Source organism: Neopelma chrysocephalum, unplaced genomic scaffold, assembly GCF_003984885.1.
Source record: "Neopelma chrysocephalum unplaced genomic scaffold, ASM398488v2 Primary Assembly neopelma1_97102, whole genome shotgun sequence".
In the NCBI taxonomy this organism is placed as follows: Eukaryota; Metazoa; Chordata; class Aves; order Passeriformes; family Pipridae; genus Neopelma; species Neopelma chrysocephalum.
The window spans coordinates 5,289,437-5,313,531 of record NW_020925744.1 but is presented as its reverse complement, the minus strand read 5'-3'; the positions used below and the strand labels follow the sequence as shown (position 1 = coordinate 5,313,531).

Genomic DNA, 24,095 nt, shown 5'->3' with positions numbered 1-24,095 from the left:
TGACAACACTGAAGGAAAGAAAAAAACTGCTTCAATATTAAACCCATGAGGTTTTGAGTTTTTTATTAATCCTTTTCTTAGCAAGCAGCAACAGAAAATGTACTAATATTCAGTGATCAGAGCACTTGTCTCCACTATTACCAATGAGCTAACACAGCAAAATTTCCTTACTTCTGACCAGTCCAAAGCGACCCACTGTGGGGGACAGGACTGATTGTTACAGGGCTCTTTTTCAATAGGCCGGTGTGTTAAACAGTTGGTATTGTCCAGTGTCTCCTCCTCAGAAGGTCCAATCTTTCTGATACAGAGAACCGTTCGTGAGCGCATTCCTCCATCACAGGTCTTACTGCATTCTGACCAATCTCCTATAAACCATCTGGATAGAAAATATTAGGGGACTCAGTTAATGCATTTCAGAAATAGAATAGATAATTGCACAAACCCTGAGTGCAAACAGTTTAAATTACTAAACCTATATAATTATTAAAAATACACAATTAAATAAAGTAGAAACTTATAAGTATTTTTACTGAACATTTTAATTTATGCCCCACTGCAATCATATCTTCCAATAATAACACTACTCAGTATTTTTCTAGAACAGCAATTTCAATCCTAGCCTATAGCATTTAGAAAGGAGTGTTGAGCCTGACAAAACTTCAGTTATTTAAGTAGATTCGTACTTAACTTGCCTGAAATTATTTCTCTGAAAGTGGTTTGCAACTGGAATTGTTTGGGAACCATTTCTGTAAGTTACATCACAAGTTGAAAGCCAAGCTGTTTGCCTCTCTAGTATTATTACAATAAAATAATTTGATCTCAAAATTGGGCTTTCTGAGAGTTAACTCTCAGTTCATTATGAAACATTTCTAAACTTTTTTAAAAAAGTCTATACTTAAAAGCAAAATATTCTTATTTGAGTAAGTAAAGCAAACACCAGCAAAACATGTATTCATCACATAAAAAATTACCTCAATAAATATTTTAAAAATTTAAAGCCCTGTATGCTAGAGGGAACTTCTGAGTGTTTCTTCATGTATAGTGAAAGTCAAGAGTTGTAAATATTACTTTGTGTTGCTCCAGAGACCAAAGCAGCTACAGTTACATTACAGCAGACTGTAATGTTATTTCTTTTTTCCTACTGATGAATGGCTAATGCAGCTCAATTAATTGGAAAAATTTCTTCATATTGTCAAGACCAATACTGGTCTTCAGTATTTCATATGTTGACTAGATACTCGCCTGAGTCATTCTTGCAAAGGATGAAAGTGAAATCTATTATGCTATCACATGTGGCCAACAAGCAAAAAATGCCAGGCATGTCAGTCACTGTGGATGTTTCTTGGACCTGCCTCATAAGATTTGTCTATTTTTCAAACTGCTGTCAAAAAAAAAAGTGCTGCTATCCACTCTTGTGTTACATAATATGTAATATAGTCTAATATAAAACTAGATCAATGGAGAGATGGAAACAAATATGCCATAGTCTGTCATTACTTTCCCAGCAAAAGGAAATTAGTTTGGAATTCTTCATCAAAGTAGCTTATGCTTTTACCAGAATAGGGAGAATTTGAAGCTCTTCAGAGCTTCAAGAGGCTGAAGTGTTAATTTTTACTTAGTCCTATGATTTGCCCAAGTGCCTTTGCTCTCATGTACATTTAATATTTATAGTGTATTACAAGACAGTACTATTCATAAATCATAGAACTATAAGAATATTTTCTTGAAATCTGAAGTTTAAGAGTTACTTATTGTAATAATAAACAAAATATTGTGAACAAACATAAATCTGCTGCTGCTCGAGGACCTCAAGTATAATGTAACTGGCATTCATAAAGCTTAAAATTTTCATTGCTTTTGGTATACACCAGCAGTGGAATTGTGCTAATTAAAAAGGGAAATATTTGGCCACTCTATGTAAAGACTAAGTCAGACTGCATGATAAAACTTTCTGCCAAAAGGGTCAAACTTCTCTGGATGACTATCTGTTATTGGAGCAGCCTTCTCCTACAACATGAGGAATCTAGAATCATTCCTTAGGAATTCGGCACTTTGTATTCATCCTGTGGGGAATATCAGAATGAAGGCAGATGTGGGCTGAACTACCCTGACATGATGAAGTAGATACTGATTAATACACACTACCCACTATCTGAATCTTGATAACTTCTCTCCATGTTCATCCATGTCCCTGCTGTATTGGATGGAGAATCCAAAGTGTTCCACTTCGTGGGCTGTTTTTTGGTTTTTTTCCTAGTTTTTGTTTTTTAAGTAATGTCAGTGCAAAAAAAAAAAGAAAAGAGAATTTACCCGGTTTGGAATAACTATGTAAATGCTACTTTTTAAAATGCTAATTTGTTAATAGTTAAGCCACACAAAGGAAGGGATAGGGATGTGTTTGGTAAAAAGGAACTGATCAAACGTGACCACTTCTCAAGTCCTGCTCTCAGGTAAATAGTCTGAAAGTTTAGTTGGTGCACTTACAGCCATGCTAAGCAGTGTTATCCAAACAGAGTACAAATGCACATCCTTGCAAGATAAACATGTATTTATATACAGATTGTGGGGACAATGATTTTGACCTAATTTAGACCTGTTTGTGTGACAGCAAATTCACATTCACGCTCAAGATGACAGTAGCGCAACAGCTTCATTTTGCTCTATGTCAAATGAGTAAGGATATGACACAGCGGAAGTAAGTGTAGAAGACATTGTTTTGCCATCCTGCAACCAGGCACAACATCAAGGAAGCAGCTGATACTCTAGGAAGATACTGGCTTCATGAACACCTGTTAGGATTTTATTAATGCACAATAATCTTGTCCCATTCCTCCCAGTGTCCTTCATGCCACAATTTAGCAGTTTCTAAGAGACATTTACAAGAGACCACAGTATTGTGCAGTATCTACATTTAATCAGCATTAATGATTTTCATGCTCAGCTGGAATACAGCTACAGATTATCACCAAAGTCAAACTAACCAGAGCTTGGTAATCAATAAACTGTTTGTGTCTTTGAGCTTTTCCACAAGTTTTATTTGTCTCAAAATGTAAGAGAAGCTGTTGTGCACATACTAATATTATTCTCTAGTGCAAAATACCACAACTGTTTCTAAACAGTTTTTGTAGTAAGAATAAGCTATGTTATAGGTCCTTGCCACACTTCATTTTCAATCAAACGAGCTGCTGTGTTTTTAATTATCTTTTCAATATATAGCATACAGCTATCTTTAAAAATAAATCTAAATAGCAGTAACCACGTAGGCACCTAATCCTTAAAAACACACAGCATTACTGTACAACACTGAGCATGCTGGAGAGAAAGTTTGACACAACTATTATCACAAAATGGTTCGGTCTATTAAGCAGGTTCTATATTTGCCACTTCTCACATGAACACTTCAACCCAAGTTTTAATATAACATACTTTAAAATATGGCAAACATTTAGGATGCAATATTATTAACAAAAGTAAAGTTATTCTCACCTCAACGTTCTTCTATCATTGTTGCCTTTAGAATGGTCCCCAGTTCTCCTCTGTGCACTACTCACTGCATATGACACTCACACCCTAAGAAACTGTTTTGCTAGTCTCTTTTCACTTAAAATGTATGAGCTGTTCCTCAGTCAAATCAGACTTCCTCTAGCTAAATGAATTTTCCACAGCTGATTTCAGAAGGACAAGATGAAACAGAAACCATAACCAAAAAACCAGACCCAAATATCCTTTCTGATAAGACAAGACATGAATACTAGATCAGAATTTTATACACATGTGTTCAACACGACTTACTATAGATTACGAAGAGTTTTCTATCTATGCAAAAAAGCTGTCCATCTTAGTGATTAATGACTTACTCAGGTGGGCAAGGCTCAGTGTTGCAGGCTCTTTGGTTTTCTGGAGGCTTACTGTCAGGGTCACAGTAATTGTTTTGTACAATGGAGCTGTCATCCAGCCTTTTACACACCACCTCTTGTTTCTGTACACCTTGGGATGAAATGAAAGACCACTGATTATCTAACCATTCTTGCTCTTCTACTTGCTCAGGATAAGTGTATTTCACCTATTGATTATTAATCCTACCGTCCCACTTTAACTATCTGAAAGCTGCAGCAGTGTGCATTTCCAGTGACTGAATGCCACCTGACCACAATAAAGCTTTTATTTTCCTTCAATTTTAGGCTACCCCACTGATAGAGGATTTTAAATTGCTGTTGTTTTCTAAAACAAAGCAAATATATTTATAGATTTATTAACAGATTGTTTTTATTTATATATTGCACAAAATCCATTCTCTGTCTGCCATCCTCTCCCAGTAAAGACACTTAAATTTCCAAAGAAAACATCACCAAATAGAAAGTGGTCATACTTCAATGCAGAATTATTGTTTATGTGCTCTGGTTTAAAATAAACCAGTAATACTGGGAAACAGTGTTGCATTTTTATACATGTTATCCTTCAAATTTTCTTCATGAAAATAACAGAAGTATAATTCAATATGAAAGGTACAGGTTGTGCCTGTGAATACTCATTTTGTCTGGCACATCCAGCTCTTCTTTCATTACTAACCATCAAAAGGGCAATTTAGAATTGATCATTACTCCCAAAACATAATGACATATCATTGCCAAGGCAACATTATAAGGTAGTGTATTAAACAGATTTTCTGTTGTGTTTTCTTTCTAAAAAGACCTAAAGAAAGGCAGTGATATGACAACAGTGTATTGTTGTTAAGACTAGTACATATTGATTCCTCTCTCTTTAAAACAAACTGTATGATGTTCATTAGCATAAAAGACTGGATTTGCAATTCACATGCAGTATTTTATTGAACATAACTAGTTATAGTTCTGAAATAATAAGATTATTTGCATTATAAAAGTTGCAAAAAGCCCTGTACCTTTCTTAAAACCAGAAGCAATTATTTAACTTTTTCCAAAATGTGAAAAGCATACAACTAAATGGGGATTAAAACCTCCTGGCTTCAAATATCTGCCAACTTTACTTTACAGCCATCTCTTCATTTTAAGACATGTACAGAATCATAGAATCATAGAATGGTTTAGGTTGGAAGGGAACTTAAAGATCACCCAATCCCCCTCACATAGCCAGGGTTATCTTCCACTAGACTTATGTTGCTCAGAGCCCCATCCAACCTGGCCTTGAACACTCGCAGGGTTAGAACATCCACAGCTTCTGTGGGCAACCTGCTCCAGTGTCTCACCAACCTCAGTAGAGAATTTTTTCCTAATATCTAATCTGAACCTGCTCTCTCTTAGTTTACTGCCATTCCCTCTTGTCCTGTCCTATAAAAAGTCCCTCTCCATCTTTCTTGTACTGGACAGGTACTGGACAGCTGCAATTAGATCACCCCTAAGCCATCGCTTTTCCATGCTGAACAAACCCAATTCTCTTAGCCTTCCTCATAGGAGGAAATAATACCTTCCCTTGGTTCTTGACAGATAAGTGAAAGATCTAAATAATTGAGAAGATGTGGCAAAATTTGCTTTGAATTCTATAATCTATGCAAACACTGCCAAGAGATGAGAATAATTAGAATCAGATCTGAACAACTTGATAAGGAATAATTCTAGCAATTTTCTACTCACATTTCACCATGATGAGAAATCATTTTACAGCTCTAGCCAAACAGCAACATGCTAGTAACACGGCAGTGCTAGCTGACATACAAGTAATGTTCAACCCTAACTAACCATCTATCCTTTCTATCCCAAGCTGCCTTAATTTTCTTGGTGGCTGATAAAACAGGCTGAATGTGGCCTTCATATTGATATTTCCCTCAAATATAACTGCTTAAAAATAATAATTATTCATACTTTAGAATTAATAATTTTAATGAGGAATACCATTCTCACAAATATATTTATCAGATAGCACAGATATTAATGTTCTTACTGAACTTCCTACTGGCATCAGACACATTTCCTTCTAGGCTTTGGCTAAAAATTGGCAACCTTAACAGATTCATTTCTGAGCAGTTAAGCAATAAGAAAATATTCTGAAATTCTACGAACATAAAGGATCACTGTGCTCAGTTCTAAAAAAAATTTAAGTCAGGTGTGTTATTTATTGAATGTTGTTCAGTAGTGTATCACCTATAAGACAGTATTCACTACTATTCAGTTACACAGTGAAGAATCTTTAATTGATGCCAGGAGATACATTAATCCTGTTTTTAAAAAGTTCTGCAACATTTTGTCACACAGTCTATAAATTTTACATAATTGCTGTCTAGTTACAATGTTATTCAATATAAAATCTCAGAAAAAAAATCAGATTCTAACTTTTAAGATAAGAAAAAGAAATGGAAAAGCTAGAAGTGCTGTTTTTACCCAGACAACAGCTACAACTTGGTTGTGCCCTGTGGGCCTTGAAAAACTCTTTTTAAATTATCAACTCTTCCCTGAGTATATGGTCTCTCTTAAAATAATCTAAAAAGCACAGCTAAACCAGTTAATTTAAACTCTGGGGGGAATAATTACAAGCAGTTAGAGAGAAAAACTCTGCTTTCAAATCTACAGATTCATAGTTTATAACAAAAGAGATAAAATGTCCTCATAACTGGTCAATGCAATCCTTACAAAAAACCCAAACTCCAATGTTTTCGTGACCACAATTTCCAGAGAACTGAGATGTTTTGCAGATTTCAATTCACAAATAGTCTGCATGACTCTCAGCAATTACATGGAGCACATTTTATTCTTGAATTAAAATTGCAGGCATGTAAATGCCATATCTATTTTTAAAAGCAATCCCAAAAATTGTGGTTTGTGATTGCAGCAGTTAATTATAAAGATTCCAGTACCAATACATAGTGAAGGTTGCATCACCAAAACTAGTGCATGCTGGTTAACCCAGACATACTTTCTGAGCTCACTCATCAGATCATAAGATATTAATCACAGAGCCAAACTTACATTTTCTTTGGTGAGGAAAAATATATTTTATTTGTCAAAAGATAGTTTCAAATTCATCTGAGGGCATGAAAGGAAAACATAGTTGGCACCACTTTACACAAGTGAGGAGCAGCAAAGAAAACTGGACAGCAATCAATTTACTTAGTATACTGTTTCATAAAATTTCACATAAATACCTAAGACATTTAACTCATCTGGAAATGAACTCTAATATAATAAATGAAATCCAAACCAATGCTTAGGATTACTGACAAATTCCAGATAAGAAACGCTGCTATTTGTTCCCATTTACTGCTAGAATTAATTAAACATGGAAGAAATTAAAAAAGGAGTATGCACTTATTTGAGTCATGCATTAAAAAAAAAAAACAAACCATAAAGAAGGGGTTTTTTCCTTTTTTTTTTTTCTTTGCTGTTTTTGTTTAAACAATACCACCAGCCATTCCTTATTAAGAATACTTACTGATCTGGACACAGTCATACTCTTGACCTTGGAAAATTGCAAGATAACATATAAGGAAAGACATGCATGAAAGTAAATAAACTACAATTCTGTGATCTGTAAGCGATATATATCACCCTTTCCTCTCTCTTTTCAGATCTCATTTTGTTTCATTACCTATTTCTACATATTTTATTTTTCCCTTTCTCAGTCTTTCTCATTAAATGATACTCAGGTCGTTAAAGAAAATCTTCTGTTGCTGCCATCCATTTTTTCTGATTTTTCTGTGTTCTCTCCTCTCCCATTCTTCTCTGTACACAGAACTTTGCACTGTACATTCTGGTATTCGCTGGTATTGTTTTCTTGTAGTCTTGTCCAAGTTTGCCACCAACTATAAAGACTCCATAACCTCTCTGGGCAATCTGTTCCAGTGCACAGTCACCTGCACAGTAAAGAAGTCTTCCTCACCTTCAGGTGGAATTTCCTGTGCATCAGTTTCTGCCCTATTGCTTGGCTCCACTGAGAAAAGCCTGGCTCCATCTTTTTGGCACCTCCCTTCAGACACTTATTGACTGGAGACAGTTGTTTCTTCTTGAGGCTAAACGGGCCCAGCCCCCTCAGCCCTTCCTCGTAAGAGAGATGCTCCAGTCCCTTAACCAACTCTGTAGCCCTCCACTAGACCCACTCTCAGAGCTCCACGTCTCTCTTGTACTGAGAAGTCCAGAGATGGACACAACATTCAGTCCCCATTGGGGCAGGATCACCTCCCTCAACCTGCTGGCAACCTTCTTCCTAATGCACCCCAGGACACCATTGGCGTTCTTGGTCACAAGGACACACTGCTGGCTCATAGACAGCTCGCTGTCCACCAGGACCCCCTGGTCCTTCTCCGCAGAGCTGCTTTCCAGCAGGTTGGCCCTCAGCCTGTGCTCGTGCCTGGGGTTATTTCTCCCCAGGTGCATGACCTGCACTTGCCCTTGTTGAATATCAGACAGTTCTTCTCTGCCCACCTCTCCAACCTTTGTCAGTGAACTTGCTGAGGAGGCATCTGTCCCTTCATCCAAGTCATGGATGAACAAGTTTAACAATACTGGCCTAGTACTGAACCCTGGGGGACACCACTAGTGAGAGGCCCTCAACCAGCCCCTGTGCCACTGATTATGACCCCCTGCATTCTGCCATTCAGCCAGTTCTCAATCCACTTCACTGTCCATTCATCCAGTCCATATTCCTGAGTTTGGCTAGGAGGACGTTGCGAGATACGGTGTTGAAAGCCTTGCTGAAGTTGAGGTAGACAATACCCATTGCTCCTACCTCATCCAGGTAGCTGTTTCATTATAGGAGGCAATCAGGTTGGCCAAGCATGATTTACCTTTAGTGAATCCACTTGTCTTCCACGTGGGCAGAGATGGCCCCCAGAACAAAGTACTTCATCACCTTCCCAGCGACTGAGGCTGAATGGCCAGTAGTTCCCTGGGTCCTCCTTCCTGATCTTTTAGAAGACCAGGATGACATTTGCTTTCTTCTAGTACTCAGGCACTCTCCTGATCTCCATGACCTTTCAAAGATGATCATGAACAGCCTAGCCATGATGTCTGCCAGCTCTCTCAGCACTTGTGTATGCATGCCATTAGGGCCCATGGACTTATGGATGTCAAATTTGTTTAGGTGTTTTGAGACCCTATCCTCCTTGGCCAAGGGAAAGTCTTCCTTCCAACATTCCTTTACCCTGATCTTCTGGGTCAGAAAATCCCTGAGGGCTGGTCTTGACAGTGAAGACTGATGCCAAGGCGGCATTCAATAGCTCTGCCTTCTCTGTGTCCTCTGTTTCCAGGGTCCCCTCTACATTTACTAATTGGCACACATTATCCTTAGTTTTCCTTTTGATACTGATGTATTTGAAAAAGGCCCATTTTGTTATCCTTGACATACTGGGCCATATTTACTTCTAGATGGGCCTTGGCCTTTCTAGTCTCATTTCTACTTACTCTGATCACCTCTCTATATTCACTCAAAGTGGTCTAACCCTGCTTCTATCTCCTGTGTGTTTCCTGCTTACACCTGAGTTCTTTATTCATCCACAGAGGTTTCTTGCCCCCTTGGCTTAATATCTTTCTCATCGGGGTGCATCGTTCTTGAGCCTGAAGGAAATGATCCTTGAATACTGACCAACTCTGTAGGACCCCTCTTCCCTTCAGGGCCTGTTCCCATGGAATTCTTCCAAGAGGATCCCTAATGAGACTAAAGTTAGCTCTCCTGAAGTTCACAGCTGTAATCTTGCTCACTGTCCTGCTATGTCTTCATTCAGTATTGAACTCCACAACCTCATGATCATTACAGCCAAGCCTGCCTCTCAGAGAAGACTTTTCTCTGCTTTTAGAGGTAATCTAAACATGAACTGTTTGTTTCATGAAGTTTAACTTATTTCCTAGACACAACTATGGAAAATACAGGGGGAGAGGGAGTATAATGTCTGCTTATGGAGAGGTCATTGATTTCAGGTGTCTGGGTGAGCTTTCACATGCGATGATGAAATTTCTTGCATGTATCAGAGGTCAGAAGTTCCAGAGAGCTATCAGTATAATAATGAATTCATAATTAGCAAGTAAGACTGTAATATATGCTCTGAGTTGCTCAGTACCACGAGAACCACAAAGGGGAGGTAGGAATGGAATCCAGAGCTCAGCATTCAGCTGTCATAAGCAGGAAACCCTTCTCCTCTTCCCTAACATTCCATTTACTATGCTCTTCCTATTGTGCAAAATGGACAGGTCCTAGAACAGAGGTCCTGCTGGATAAGGTAATGTTTTTAATGTTCAGATTTGACTCCTCAGCACAACAGAGACGAACATAATATAGAAGTCCAGTGGAAAAGACAGCATGTTTCTATCTAACCAAAGACTGCAGGTTGCTTCTAGCTTGCTCTTAACTTGTTCCTTAGCTCCTGAGTGCTCTAGTAACCCTCCTCCAAGGCAAGGCATAAAGCAGGTCTAGGAACAGCTGAATGCAGTGGATTGCTCTCAAAACACTAAGAAGGAGAGACTGCACAAAAAAAAATTGGACACTTCTGCAACATATAATACTCCAAAATTATTTAAACTTTGAACTGCCACAATGCCTTTGGGCTCTCCTTCAGACATTCAACATACATCCTCAAGTTCACACTAGAGAAACATCATTTTGGTTATTACATGTAGTAATAATCAGGTTTAAAAATCACAGACTTGGTCAAAAGGTATGCAAGATAAAATTAGTCTGATTTAGAGAGAAGTAGACTTATGCAGTGTTCAGTAGACATGAGCTAGCCTGTGAAAATGGTGCCTGGTCAATTGGTCCCTGTTTCACAGAACAGCCACAAGTACAGAAAAAAAAAGATTTCATAGTAATCCTTAATTCTGACATTTCCTGGCTTCTAAATACTTGCAAATTTGATGTTCTGCTAAGAGAGCTTTTTAAGTGTTACATACTCCTAGACAACAAGACATAACCTTAAAATACAGACAAGTTCAGAGATGGATAGAAGTTAAATGTGTTGATTAGAACTGAGATTTGCCTACAGCTTTGAAATAAACCCTATGCTTTGATACAGAAGTATATCTGGCTCTACATTATCTGGAGCTTTCCTGGATCAGGATGAATCATATGATCAAAACCTGATCAGTTCATGCACTACAGGTGAGGTACACCAACTACAGTAAGAAGCAGGAAAATGTTGAAAAATGTTCACAGTCTGTCCCTCAGTCACCATGTATTTCTTTAACTCCCTAAATAAAAATCAATTTCCATGCCAATATTCTTCACACATGCTTATTATCCTTTTTACTTTCAGTGAGAAATTCTTTAACTGTTTGATATTTTGTTATCCTTTGAAGTCTAGCAAAATGTCTCTTCTAAAGACAGAGTTTAAGTAAACAGAACTTCAGTAATGAACTTCATAATGAATATTACAGAAATAAACAAAGCCGTGCTGTGGTTTCAGTTTTAAGTTTTCTCAACACTTCATATTTTTACTAACTAAATTTGCCAGTTAAAGTCTTTGTCTCTACAACCTTTGTCTCCCTTTTCTTTTTCCCTGACTCAGCTCCTCTTTAGAATTGTATCTTCTTTTGGCATATAGTGAAAGATGCTTCATAAACTGAAGGGAGTAGCAGGTACTCAAATAGAGAAAGCAGATACAGTCTTTAAGATGAATTATAGCTACAATGTAATACTCATGTCATGAGCACAGTGCTCAGTGAAAACAAGTGGCCACAGGATGTCCTTCTATTAAGCTGAAAGACAGGAGAGAAAAGTGCCTGGTTTGGCCACCATAAGCTACCAAAAAAAAAAAATTAAAAAAAAAAAATCTCTCCTTTGCCTCCCTCTGAATTTAAAAATAATAAATACACACAGTTTTTTAGGAATTCAAAAATCTTCCCTTGAAAGTTAATGATTACATCCAATTTTTTTAATCTAGACAAGTGCCTACTCCTTCAGAGCCACTTATTTTTTCATTGTATACTGTCAAATGTGTAAAATAAGAATGACCTTCATGACAGAAGATCCATGGCTAAAATCTTGCCTCTACCTAAATCAGTGGAAAATTTCCCATGACGTCAGACAGATCATTAACTTGTTGCCATCATAAAAAATAGGATTTGAGAATACCCCTAAGGTTCTGATACTTGGAACTGTCTTTTGCTATAAGCTAGGCACTTCCATTCTTTATATTTCTCCTTTAAAATGTTCCTTTCCCTACCACAGTTATTATTACTAAAATTGAAGTTAAAAAAAGCACCCTGTAACCCAGGAATCTAACAAATGAACAATAAAAATACTGGAGAAAGTTGCCATTTTTCTCTATTTTGTTTCAAGACTTTCTCTAGTGTCAGAGAAAAGAATTTGTGCTGTCCTCTGTGTATTATGTACGGCTAAACTGTATTTACACTGCACACAAGTAGTAACAGCCACAGCAACTTCCAGCAGAAGGGTGAGTTATCGTGGTTCTAAACATGAATGCTTCCAATAGTCAGAAAACAAGAAAGCGAAAAATATTTGTTTCAAAGGTTCTTTAAAAAAAATATGGTATCTTCCTCTTGCTGTGGGCTATTCACAGCGCAGTAGAAACTGAAATTCTGAGATGGATTTAAAGCACTCTCCCAAATCTTCTGAAACAGAGGCATGTTGGGGAGATGATTCATTCAGTCTCCAGAGAGAAGAAAGATACTGTTCACACAGCACTTCTACTCACCAGTTCCTTGCAGCAGCAATGGTGTTGGCTTTGAAGGAAGCCAACTGTCCTGCTCTCCCAGCCAGAGGTAAAGAATTGCATTGGTGGCCACTAGAGGGAGGATTAGGAATATAGTAAATTGTGGGCAAAAGCCACCCATGATGATTCACATGGGACAACCTACAAATCCCCCACTGCTGCCAAAGGGCAACAATTCTCTCATATTGCTATGGGCTAGCAAGTATAATCCAACTGTTATCATCTGCTATAGAGGAGCTGCCAGTGTGCATCCTAAACTTTGGTGGCTGGAGGACAGGAGGACTGACTAAGATTGTGTGAAACATACCTACAAACACACAAAGACACATCTCTTTAATAACGGGTGCCTATTTTGCCTTCTGGCTTTTAATCTCCTTACTCAAAACTTCTGATGTCCTTTATCAACAAAGTTCCTGTGAAAATCAAACATACCAGTTTCAAGAGGGTCTCAGAAGAAGTATCAGCAGAAAGAGACACTGTGCCAAGACACACTGTATTTAATCAAAAGATCTGAACATATTAAATGTACTTGAAAACAATAAAATCCATTGTGATTAAAATAAATGTTCATTAAGGTTTGAGGTTTGAGGCATGCCTGAAAGAAATGTTTTCAATTAGTCACCTACATAACTATACAGTGAAGTGTATCTTGCAATTCAGTTTACCCTTTAGCTTGACTGCCTGGTGTCTTACCTCCAGTACAAGTGGCAGAACATTCTGACCAAGGCAGGTGATTCCATGCAAAGCCAACTTCATTGTCTCCACTGCCAGTGCGAGAGATGGGAACACTGAATTTATACCTTATACCCAAATTTTGTTCCTGTAGCAGAATCTGTAGTTGAAAACAACTGGTTATACCATTAAAACAGGCAAGCAGAGGGCAAACACAGTGACATTTATTCTAGGCATGTGTTACGTCCTGTCAGAGGGAACAAAGCAATAAAGGAAGTTACAGTAGTTCTTTTAGGTATTCCCACAAGAATCTGTACTAACTTTTAAGACATATACAAAAGTATTATTGTTTAAGGTGAGCTTTTTTTTTTCCTCCCTTAACCCAACTTGATAATTTCCATTAGTTCTTTATTCCTGAAAAAATTGTTCTAAAAAGCTAGTTTTCATAAAATTAATGTCCTCATGGAAATTAATTTGAGAGCTGAATAACTATGGGAGCTCAAAGTTGGATAAGGACATTACTGTGCAAACATGTAGCAGTTCTAACTGAAATCTTGTGAGGGGTACAAGCCACACAGCAGCTATGAGCCTAACTCTGCCCTTGTTAGCACTTCTAGCAACTACAGTAATAGTAATAATAGTAACAACAACAGACTGTTGCTGAGGTAATTGTTTTTCCTTAATGCAACCAACAGCATATGCTTAGTGGAATCACACCTGTGATTCCTTTAAAGGAATATCAAAACTCTTGCTGAAGCCACATCACTGCACATAATACAGACAAAAGTGCATCAATCACCATGATTTTTTGTCTACCCTCACTGTTGTACTGCACTTTCCACCCTGTCCAACAGTAGCCTTTGACTCTCTAACGAACTTTTTTTTCATTGCTAGTAATATATAATCATGTTAGATGCAGCAATCTGACTCATCTTAGTGCTACTTCTAATCCATTTCTACTTTCTGTTACATTTTTCAGAAGCGCTTCTGCCTACCTTCATTGGATGAAAGAGCAGAGAACTTGCAGAAAGAAAGGTCAGTGACACTGACTGAATGAGAAAAGGCACTATAATAATTGTATACTCCTTCTGTATGGACTCTCTAGCTTATCCACAGCTACAGAAGATAAAAAGATGATTCAGGTGCTTGAAAATGCTGCCTAAAATGTGAATATCCATGCAACAATTATTCGACACAAAAAATGTCCCATCTGGCTCAGGCAACTCCTGAACTGCAAACCTGGCAGCTGACGGACTATATTGCGAAAGTATCGCTCTGTTCTTATACTCCTCAGCATAGCAGTGAAACAGCAGGCTCACTCACTATTGCCTGTTGTCAGAGACAGGATCCTGGTCGCATCTTCTGTTACATCCTCATACCTTATCAAATCTGTTCAGAGCAATGTGTGTCACAGCAATGTACTTTAACATGGGTCAACTAATGATACTCTTTCTGTGGTAAGAGTATATATACGTCATACTCAGGCCAGGTTTAAAACTGACATCTACAGAACTGTCAGGGACTATCATGTATCAGCAGCATGCAGAGATAAAATGTACGGCTCATTTACGATTTCTGCTACCATTAGTGTGAACCACATTTAACAGAGATGAGGCATTTTCTGTGAGACTGCCTGGTGCTCTTCTGACTCTTTCCCTGTTTCACTGCAATGTTTGCAGTCAGTTTTGAAAGGTAGGAAAGCTGTATTAAAAACACTCATGCAAAGTCCCAGCTAAGCGAGCTGTACAGTTTTTGAAAACATAACTTATTTTTATTTCATTCATGACCTTGCCTTTTCTCAAAACACAAATATATATTTCAAATTTCAGAAATATTTAATTATAACTTTACCATGACTATGAGATTTTCTGAAGTAGGGCCTAGTGCTTCCAAAGATTCTGGTTCATCTGTTGGCCTCTTGTAATAGAAAGCAGTTCCAGCAACATCAAACTTTCTTGGCCAGTCAATAGTCCAGGCACCATTAATATAGTAGTCATCCTCTTCAGATTTTAAAGCTTAAAAAAAAATACAAGCCACCTAAAAATTGGAAGCAGCATTTATAATGGAGAAGCCATTGTAAATTAGTCTACTAAGCTGTTAGAAGTATGTGAACTTGAGCTCTGTATCACTGTTTTTTCAAGCAATATAAAACCTTTTCTTTAGCCTTGGTCAAAAGATCCCTCATGCAAATCAAGTTTCACCTCTGCAATAATATTCAATATGCAGATGTACTTTGCAGGTTTCAATGTGCAGATGCTATATGGAACAAACCGGAATGCCTCACACAACTTACAATATATCTTAAACTTAAAAACTGAGCCCATGAGCAATGTATGCTGATCTACATAAAACAGATGCAGGTCTGAAACGTATAATCAACCTCATCTTTAGTTTAAGAAACCATGTCATGGAATAAGTATCTCAGATAATGTCCAGAGGAAAACAGAGAAGGAACATTTAGTCCGACACATGACTCCAATCACCTCTTGATTTCTTTCCTTTGTTCACTATTTTTTCCTTATTAAACCATAAATACAAGATATTTCTACCACAAACCTAAGCATTAGGTACTTAATCTGATAGGATATTTTATTGTTCCTAAATTACAGCCTTGAACCATAAAAGAACTGTAGATAAAACAGATATTTCATAGCTAACGAACCACTAGGATGGACAAGCACATATTATTCAGGGATTTGTATTTGATATTTTATCAATAATATCAGAATAAATTTCTAAATATGAAATTGACATTGGCTCTTAAGATTAATATTCTGTTAATTAGATACTAACTTCTTGACTTAAGGTGAAGATTACCAATATACATATTTCACTTATATGCTTACTTTAAAACATGTTTTTAAAGGGAAAATGATGGTTGGAAACCCATAATCAAAAAGCTTGTCATTTTTTGTTGAGACATATAACTGACTTTACTGGATAGGGAAATAATTCATATCATAACGTTAAGGATTAAGACAACTTTGGTTGTGTGATGTTTTATTCTCAATTGCATGCATGTGGGTAGTTGGTTTACCTTAAACAGTTACGGAAAATGTCTCAAGGATACTTGAATTTTCTAAAACATATCAGAGAGCATTCATACGAGCAAGAGACAGTGGGAGAGGCAGTAATGTTCGGCTGATGACAGTAATATTCAGCAGGGATTAGTAACCATTTCCATCAGCACCAAAGGGTCTAAAAATGAACATCTTTCCATAGCATAAATCCAATTGCATTGACTTGCTTGGATTTACTTTGGAAATACTCATGTGTTTAGAGTGAAGAAACTAGCTCTGATACATTCACTTACCTGGAATTCTCCAAGTAATTTAAGTTCCTTATTGTCTATAGAAGTTCTGTAGTACCAGAAGGAGATGATAAACAAGAAACTAGTAACGGAGAGGAATTCCCTATTTGTGAAGTCATTGTATTGTGTCATGAATCATAGTAGTGAGGAGAGAGCCTGGAACTCAGGAAATCCCTTGAAATTGTGACAAGCACATAAAAAAAGTATTTATGTACAACTGTACATTTTTAGATCTGTGGCCAGATTAAATATAAATGAAATTGTATTTTCTATTTAAGCCAAAAAATTTCCATCTTCCATTCATTTTATTCAGATCGTGCCAATCAAAATGCTTTTCCAGATCACTTTCCTCTCTCTATTCCTACAGAAGAATAACAAACAATTGTAGGAGTATCTTTGTTCTGGTTTTCACTCGTCCATGAAAGAGTTTTTCACAGAAAATGACTATAATAGTACACCTCCCTCTAACCACCTCTGTTTGAAATGTCACTACAGGATATAGAAGCAAACTTACACATAGTATATTTTGAAATGGGGGAGGGGCCATGGGGAACATGATGCTGAAAGAATAGAAGCACTCAATTGCTAGTAGTGTTATTATTCCTGCAGAATTGAAGGAGATTGAATATCTGCTGAATTTCAGAAGTGGTTGCAGGCAGAAAGAAAGGTAGGTATTCAACAGTACCATTATTGTCAATATAATCCACTTAGGAATTTATGTGACTATGAGGATAATTGCCTTTCTAACTCACAAATATCACAAATCCTTTCCCAAATGTTAGTGTTATATACCAACTACATGGACTACAGACTGGCATAAGTAGCCCCTGCAGCTGCTTTTCAGTTTAAACAGGTAATAGCTTTTGGTAGTGTTAATCTGTTAGTTAGCTGTAGACCCAATCAGCTCTCTAATCTACTTCTGTCTAAGAAATTGGTGTTCTTGCACCACTGTCAACTGACTGTTATTCAAACCAAGGTACAGAAACTTTCGGAAATGCATGCTGTCTTTAGTTTGACTAAGTCAGATTTGTAAATACCACTATTAAACAAAAACAGAAAGCACATTTAATAGTCTTTAAAGAAATTAATAATAATCTGGGAATCTGAATTTAATCCTGTGCTTTACAATAGGTTTCCTGAGTGATCTCACTCAATTACACAGTTTTTCTGCATCTCATTTTCCTTATCTATAAACCAGGAATGGCATCTAGTCCCTACAAAAGCAACACTGTGGAAGGAGTACATTAATTGCCTTGAAGTATGGAGACGGCATTGTTAGCATTTAAGTAACTATAGTTGCTGATGAAATAAAATTGTGTTTTAAAACATTATAATCCCCCAAGAGACTTCCCAGATGGATGACATTACTTCACAGTGGGACAGTAGATTATTTATTTCCTCATTATTGAGTATTTTATTTCCTCATATTGAGTATTATTTCCTCATCCACTTCAGTTCAAGTCTAACACTTCTACTGTAGTGACTTTGACATGACTTTGCACTGAATGGACAAGGAGGTGTATACGTGGTGTATTTCAACAGCTCCATTCAAGGGAATATATCCTAACTAACTGCTGTAACTGTCTGATCACAACCTAGTATTTGCAGCTAACTATTCCCTCTGCTACTTCTACTTTGTGTATGGTTTGGCCAAACCAGAAAATGTATCTTCAAATCACAACATAAACTCTGACTTAAATAACAGTCTGCTATTTAAACCATGCTCTTACCAATATAGTTCTTTGACATTACCACTTCTCTTATTTCAATGTGCACAGAACCTCTTGGAATTTGAACCACTTCCAAATATCCTATAAGACAAAGATAAATTTTACTTGTTGTTGGTTACATTCATCAATATTAAACAATGTAACTAACCATTAGTGAATTACTTACAACAAAAAATTACTATGAGATACAGGATTCAAAAGTACTTGAACATTTGCTTTCACATTATATAAAAGAAAGTTCTTTAAACTTCACATGAAAATTTTGAACTGATAAGAGGAACTTATGTATTCAGGAATTCCTTTTTTTAAGTACTAATAAAGTATTTTCATCAGTGTATCAGAAGCAATTAACACATAAAATTACTTTAGGATTCTAGGATAATTTAGGTGAGTGAGGACCTCAGTCAGTCATTAAGTCCAACTTCCAGCTACAAGCAGGGGCAAATTGGACCAAAGTTACTAAGTAGTTTATCTTCCTGGGTCATGAAAAACTCCAAAGATGGAAACTGTATAACTTTTCTGGGCAATGTGCTCCACTGCTAAACTGCCCTCCTGGGAAAATATTTTTTTATTCCATTTGGTAAGCACCTTTCTTCTATCAATTTACAGCCATTGTATCATCTTCCACCAGGTACCCAGCAGTGCAAAGAGCCTGTTTTCTCCATAACCTCCTCACAGGTACTGGAAGGCTGATACGAGGTCACCACAAACCAGGGGATTCTCCGGGCTAGAGAGAACTGTCCAAGCCCAGTTCTCTCAACCTCTCCTCACAGAGGGTCAAGAGCTCCAGATCTGTATAATCTTACTGATTGCTCACTGAACTGAACTAACTCCAGTGTGTCACTCCTTTTCCCATATTAGTGAGTCTAAAACTGATAACACAAAGACTAATATTTTCTTTTTTTTCTGAGCTAAGTTTTAAAATAATTGCCTATGCACATTTTCTGAGTTCTTAATATGATGAACATTTCTGGATTTTTGCTACTTTAAAATGTCATGCATGACTACCAGATTCTACCATACACAGTAAAATAATACACAACACTACTCTTACTATACCACCATAATTAAATAATAACAAAACACCCTCCACTCAGTTCTTTTAGTGCATTAAAGACCAACAGAACTAAGTATTCAGTAATGAAACACATTGTATTTAAGATAATACCAAACTAATACAGAAAAAAAGGAAAGAATGAGGCAAAAGGAGTCCAAGTGAATGACCAGCAGCAATGTCATATTGGGAATCAAGGCAGCACTGGCATTTACTGAAGAGTCATCTAAATGTACCGTGTAACAGAATGGACATACACGTACATACCTCCTCTGGGCAATGAGTCATTGAAGAAACCTTCAGTGGCTTCACATGTACTCCCATCTCCTCCACAAACACGGCATCTATCTTCCTTAGCATCAGAACCCAAAATATTATCACAACCTACATGCTGAGAACAGATAAGAACAAATATTTGAACAGGGTGATGGCCTTGCACCACTATTTTTGAAGTTTTTCTCTCAAGTTTGAGATATTCGGTTCTTCTTTTTATCTACTCTGTTTTTGATAGTCAGTACTTTTAGTGGTTTTTCCCTGTCAGTGAAAGAAAATAAAAAAGGAGAAGAATCCATATTTTAGAGTTGTTATCAAATCTTAATAAATAAGAACCTTGTACTTCTAATGTGACTTTCAGAAAGGGATTTCAGTGTTTTGCAAACAATAAAATTATTACGGTTATCAATAAATGATTAGTGATGTTGTTATTTAACATTACAACAGCTGTGTGCCCTCTATATTGCTTTGTTAAGGTAAACATTTGCTGTTAGTTCCTTAAACATTTATACAGCATAAGCAATATTTCTAATTCCAAAGGCATTACAACTTCATAGACCTACATTTCCATATCCTGCAAGGAAAACTTGCAATTTTCATAAGTCTGAATGTAAAGTGTAAATGACTTCAAACTAAGAAGAAATGCAGAATAAAACATAGTGAAAGGCTGAATTGCACGCTGTATTAGATGAAAAGAAATTTTTAAAAATGAAAATAAGGACAGAGCCTTTGGGAAAAAAAGATAGAAGGATGAAACAAGTAGGTTGTAAACAGAACGAACACTGCAGCTTGCCAATTTTCTCCAGGATTTATACAAAGAAGAAGGTAGCTGCATAACTCTTTGCCTGTCTTTTTTTACTGTCTAACAATATTATCTGCCATCTTCTAAACAGTCAATAAATAGATCATAAGAGAATTTAAAATACTTTAAATAACTGACAAAATATTATAGTTCTAACCATTTAGATTTCTACTTACTGATTCATCAAGATGACAGACACCCAACTTTATTCATGGCTCATTCTCAACTTGAGATTTTTTCGCTAGTTTACTAAAACATGGCAGACTTTTAGTAAATGGCAAATACTTGCATCATTATCTTTTTCCTAGAACTAAAGAGCAACAGTGACAACTTTCTGTTTCAATTACATTAACAGCAGGATTTTTGTAATAAGATGAACTCATTAGAGACAAACAAATTAGTATGTTCCCATTTACTGTTTTTCAGCCAGAGTGGTGTTCTAACTGAAATGATGGAACAGGCCATGGAACAGCTCAAAGAATCTGTTCATCTGTTGTTCTTTCCATCAACTCTTCAACAGAAACCATAAAGTAAGAAAAGAGACAAAATGACAGATTCTATGAATGTCTGTGAGAAGCTACTGAAATTCAAATGATTTGTCTATTTTATGCAATACCTTTTTTTATCTTTTTGTCTCAATCTTACACTTTTATTAACAACTTGACCTGTCAACACTCCCATTTCATATGATATACAAGTACCATAATTAAATGTAGGTGACAGCAGACACAACAAAGTAATCCGTAAGTACTCTATAAAACATTTGTAACCTTGCATTCTCCATTGATACAGATATCCAGTGAATCAGCATTGCACTGAGTCCCATCTATTACTGCAGGAGCACGTTCAGTGTAAAAATTATAACCTTCAGCCAAGCAGTTTAATGCACATGGTTTAACCCCACCTGGACAATAAAAACAAATGAAAGAAAAAAGAAATACAACGAACAGAAATCTTGAAAAATTAATGTTTAGGTATAAATATTATGCATAAACAGATGTGAAGTTTCTAGTCTTATACCTGAGACATATAATGTACAAACTTTACTTAACTTCCCCTGATTTCTTTACTTGACTCTTCTTTCTTGCAAAAAAGATTATTTCACATAGAAAGACATGTCAAGGTTGGCTGGCTCCATAAAAATTCCATTATGTTAACACAATCCTAATGATTATTGAATAATTTAAAACAATAAGGATACCACTTTACTATTTGAAAAGGAGGAATAAGAACAGAATGTAGTGCTAGAAGTATATCAAGGTAAATTTGAAAGCCAAGATAAGGCTATTTCAATTAGGAATTCAGTCCTATTTGAATTATAGTACAGCTCAAACCCCATGATAATAATTACCTTTTTTAGGCTTTTAATCTAAAAAACCATTGGTAAAACCATTTAGGTTTGTAAGCCAAAAATCATTGGTAAAACCATTCAGGTTAATAAAATACAAAAACTTTCTAAAGCTTTCAGGCTTTAGAACAGGAAAAAAAAAAGGGGCAATTGAAGAACTTTGAAAAATGACAGAAACATAACAAAACTTGATTAAACTATCTCAAAAAAAGAAAGAAAATTACAGCCCTTCTATTGCAATTGCAGGTGGAAAAGGGCTCCATATTTTTTAAGTGGAGTCTTTTTGATGCTCACTCCCCTCCCCAGCAAACCAAAATCTACCAGGATAGAGAAATGTTGCTCTTCTGCAACATTATCAGCAACTGACAAAAGTATGAGTTTAACAAAGTTAGCTCATTCTGTTTTAATCAAAACATTCTATTTACAATCATTACTCTCTATATAACATTTATATAATTTTGAAGATTTCCCATCAAGATAACATTTTTGCAATGCTAACCATTACCTCCAGTGTAGGGTTTCCAGTTATAATACTTGCCCCGGAAAGGCATATTGTCAAAATCTGCACATTGCTTCTCTCGAAAATCACGGGCCCCTGAAGGACATGGCTAAAACATGAGACAAAAAAATTTATTTATTCCAAATATAAACATGAAAGGAAATGCTTAAATGCTTATACCATAACTACAATCATGCAAGAGATTAGAAGATGATTTCCTGCTTTGTCTTATGGCTCCAATTCTGAAATTTGTTTTATTAGTATACAGTTGAAGTGCCTATTTTGCAACCATAGGCTGGCATGAAATATCTGAAGTAATTTAAAGACAGGTAAGTGTTACATAATAGCTTCCATAAAACTGGAAAATCAGAATCCTGTCAAACTATGCATCATAATCAATCCATCAGCTACCTCCTTATAAACACATTAAAAACAGCTGGAAAAAAAATTGGTAAGAACTGTAGGCTCAGTTATACTGTACTAAGCAGCTGTACTGAGACATATTACTAAGACATCAAGAAAAAAATAAAGCATTTTCTAGAGAGCTGTATCATTCCTGTTTACTTGTAGCCTTGACGAAAGTATTGTTTTAAGGTTGAGACTGAGAACAGATAGCATGCCTGGCTCTGATTACTACCAGCCTCCAGGATCAAAAACCAAAAACTTACATTTAAATTTTCATTGCTTTGCATTACCATTTACAAAACTCTTAAGGTATCTTTTTTACTTGGAATGAGGGTAGATTTAAGTTAAATTAATCTTGAAAAGAATTACAGAGAAACAGAATTCTTTGCTATTTCTCATATTTTTCATAAGCAGATTCAAAGTAATAATGACAAGTAATCTTGAATCCACCCCCAGCACATTAAACATTGTTATCAATGTTTAAGTACCTGCTGAAATTACAAGCTTCATCAGACAGTATTTAAAAATACAGATTAAAATCATGTTTAGACTGGAAAAGAATTTGTTTGACAGACATCAGAGGTGTCAATAAATATTACTATTTTATCAGCAACACAAGAATCCATATTATGGCAGTTCTCCTTGTCTTCCTATGTATCTAAGCCAGTTAGCACTTCTCAGGAATCTGAAATGCATTCAAGTGAAAGGGTCTCTATGAACATGGATGCTAAAAATTTACTGCACAATGCAAATATTAACATAATAATTATTATTCTCATTATACATTAATCAAGATCTTATAATAGCTAGCCCACGTGCAATAACTGCTTCTCTTTTCACTTTTTTCATGCAGCTACAGTACATTGATTATTCTTGTCAAGTGACAGACTGCTTGTGTTTCCAAGTGCTCTTTTATGAGACTGCCAATCATGAGGCAGGACCTAGCAAATGTATGAGAACTTAAAATCATGTCTGAAGAAGGTCCTGAGGAGAAGACATTTTGAATTAAAAAAGTACTAACAAATTATTGAACCAACACTGACACAACACCAAACATCTGTTTATCTTGAAGTTTGGGGTCAGGCAGACTTCAGTGATTGAACTCATTGTCTCCTATTACCAAATACCTCAGAGAAGATGAGAAACACAATGTCATAGTTTGAGAGCCCCAGAATCCAATTCCCAAGTCCTAGCCCCCCTCCCACATCTCAACCCAGTGTGGGATGGGTTTTCCAGACACCACACGAGACTCAAAATGGGGGGAAAGGGATATATTACAAGACTGTACAACAAATAATTAGTATAATACATCATATACAATCTTAACTATCTCTACTATAATAAAGCAGTATTTACAGTGGATCAAATCACTTC

The 24,095-nt window shown here is 36.4% G+C and overlaps 1 protein-coding gene across 7 annotated transcripts in view; it reads right to left on the bottom strand.

The window, feature by feature from the left end:
- The window catches only part of ADAMTS6 (ADAM metallopeptidase with thrombospondin type 1 motif 6), a 155,694-nt gene that overhangs the window by 23,030 nt on the left and 108,569 nt on the right, over window positions 1–24,095 (bottom strand). For all 7 annotated transcript variants that reach the window (XR_003532257.1, XM_027671515.1, XM_027671520.1 and 4 more), the window contains 8 exons: window positions 22,323–22,425; window positions 21,240–21,373; window positions 19,662–19,785; window positions 18,341–18,421; window positions 15,152–15,315; window positions 13,322–13,460; window positions 3,858–3,987; window positions 172–376 (listed from right to left, as the gene is read on the bottom strand). Coding sequence is in view for 6 of the 7 variants with exons in the window: in XM_027671515.1 (XP_027527316.1) it covers window positions 172–376; window positions 3,858–3,987; window positions 13,322–13,460; window positions 15,152–15,315; window positions 18,341–18,421; window positions 19,662–19,785; window positions 21,240–21,373; window positions 22,323–22,425 (1,080 nt within the window). In the remaining variant the exon portion in view is untranslated. The remainder of the gene's footprint in view (window positions 1–171; window positions 377–3,857; window positions 3,988–13,321; window positions 13,461–15,151; window positions 15,316–18,340; window positions 18,422–19,661; window positions 19,786–21,239; window positions 21,374–22,322; window positions 22,426–24,095) is intronic.